Here is a 1,604-nt window from a genome sequence, read left to right as displayed (position 1 = left end):
GGAAAGAAGGTTGGTTTTCTGTACGTCAGGTGGACAACCCCTTCATCTGGGAAAAATGAAGGGAACTCAAGATAAAATGGCCATGGCTCCTCGGCATTACCCAAAAAAAACTTGGATTCAGCTTCAAAAAAATGCCCCAGGAATCGAAAATCAAATCTGAAACTATCTTAGCAAGTTGGGTCGAATGGGTTAAGAAGGGTAAAGGGAACGTGATCCTTATTGGAAGGTATCAAATTACTTTCCATTGGAGAAAGTGGCCTCCTTAAAATACTAACATTAAAAATAATTAAGCAACCGATCCTTCTTTCACCTTTACGGGTCACCATTAAAGAAAATCAACACACAAACTGGGCTGTGGGCCAACATATCAAAGGGAACAAGGCATGCATTTGGAGGCCACAGAATTCGAACATGAACAAGCAGAAGAAATTGAAGGAAAAGAGAGTTGGAGGGATAGAGAGTGTTTACATGTTCAGGTCTTCCGATGATGGAAGCAACAGCTTTTGTGGCCTCGGAAAAGATGGGATCCTTATCAACATCATCAAGGTTGACATTGGTGGAGATATAAAGGCAAGGCATCTTATCTGAATCTAATCTTTGTATCTCAGCCCTTATTTCTTCTTCTTCTTTGTAAGAGAATAAATATGCGTGAGAGAAAAGTTCTGTCACCAAAAAGATCAGGGACTAGGAAATCCACACTTGTTGCTTCAAAATCCGATGCTTAAAACCTCCTTATATAATTGAGGAAGGAAGAGTTTCAAAATCAAGAAATCCCACACTTGCCCCTGCCCTTATTTCACTGTCTGGAAGCACGTAGCTTGAGCTGGATTGGGAAGGATATATGCAAGAGGATGGCAGGTCCTGGACCACCCCGAAGGCTAAAAAGTTGTGCTGTACAAGATCGATCAAGGAATGGACCATGAATCGATCAAGTTACAGGATCAATTCTAACTTCAGTTTATGTATTAGAGAATTAGACTTATTTTATGTTATTGTGTGATTAGTCTCTGATGAAAAACTCTTAACGCTTCCAACCTTTTAAATCAAACAAATCGGACTTCGAGGTTGCTTCCACCCACCACAGTATTGGGTTTTTTAAAAAAAAATCCCTCCCAGTTGATATAATTTTAGCTTTTTTTAAATCCCTCCCAGTTGATATAATTTTAGCCCATTATAATATTCATATTAATTTTAGGAGGTCTCGAATTTAATTTTGTCTTTTATCATCTATCTCTATCATTTCAAAATAAACCTAAAAAAAATAATTATTTATACTTATGTAATCATCATAAAATTTTGTTGGGAATGAAGTGTGTGTGTGTTGAAAACACATAATCCTTTCCATGAATTGGTAAGAAATAAGGATATAAATATTTAAGAGATTATATTTATATTCTTTTCGTTTATTTTAAAAAAGAAACCTTACTATTTCTATAAAATACAAACTTATTCGTTTGTCACAAAGTAACTTGATATAGAGTATATATTGACAACATTAGTTCCTTTTTTCAATTAGTTTTTTTAATATAATATTGTCAAAATATATTGTATAATATTAAACCAGTGAACAAGTATATTTAGTTTATCATAATAAAAGCATATAA

General features: G+C 34.5%; 1 protein-coding gene across 1 annotated transcript in view; it reads right to left on the bottom strand.

Annotated features, from left to right (window-relative positions):
- LOC105131372 (macrophage migration inhibitory factor homolog) overlaps nucleotides 1–1,017 on the bottom strand; it is a 3,057-nt gene extending 2,040 nt beyond the window's left edge. Inside the window, exon 1 of the mRNA XM_011034306.1 lies at nucleotides 469–1,017. Coding sequence (XP_011032608.1) covers nucleotides 469–579 — 111 coding nt within the window. The 5' untranslated portion in view covers nucleotides 580–1,017. The remainder of the gene's footprint in view (nucleotides 1–468) is intronic.
- Nucleotides 1,018–1,604: the final 587 nt, after the last annotated feature.

Source organism: Populus euphratica, unplaced genomic scaffold (genome assembly GCF_000495115.2).
Source record: "Populus euphratica unplaced genomic scaffold, PopEup_1.0 scaffold23.1, whole genome shotgun sequence".
NCBI lineage: Eukaryota > Viridiplantae > Streptophyta > Magnoliopsida > Malpighiales > Salicaceae > Populus > Populus euphratica.
This window is presented reverse-complemented; position numbering and strand designations above follow the sequence as displayed.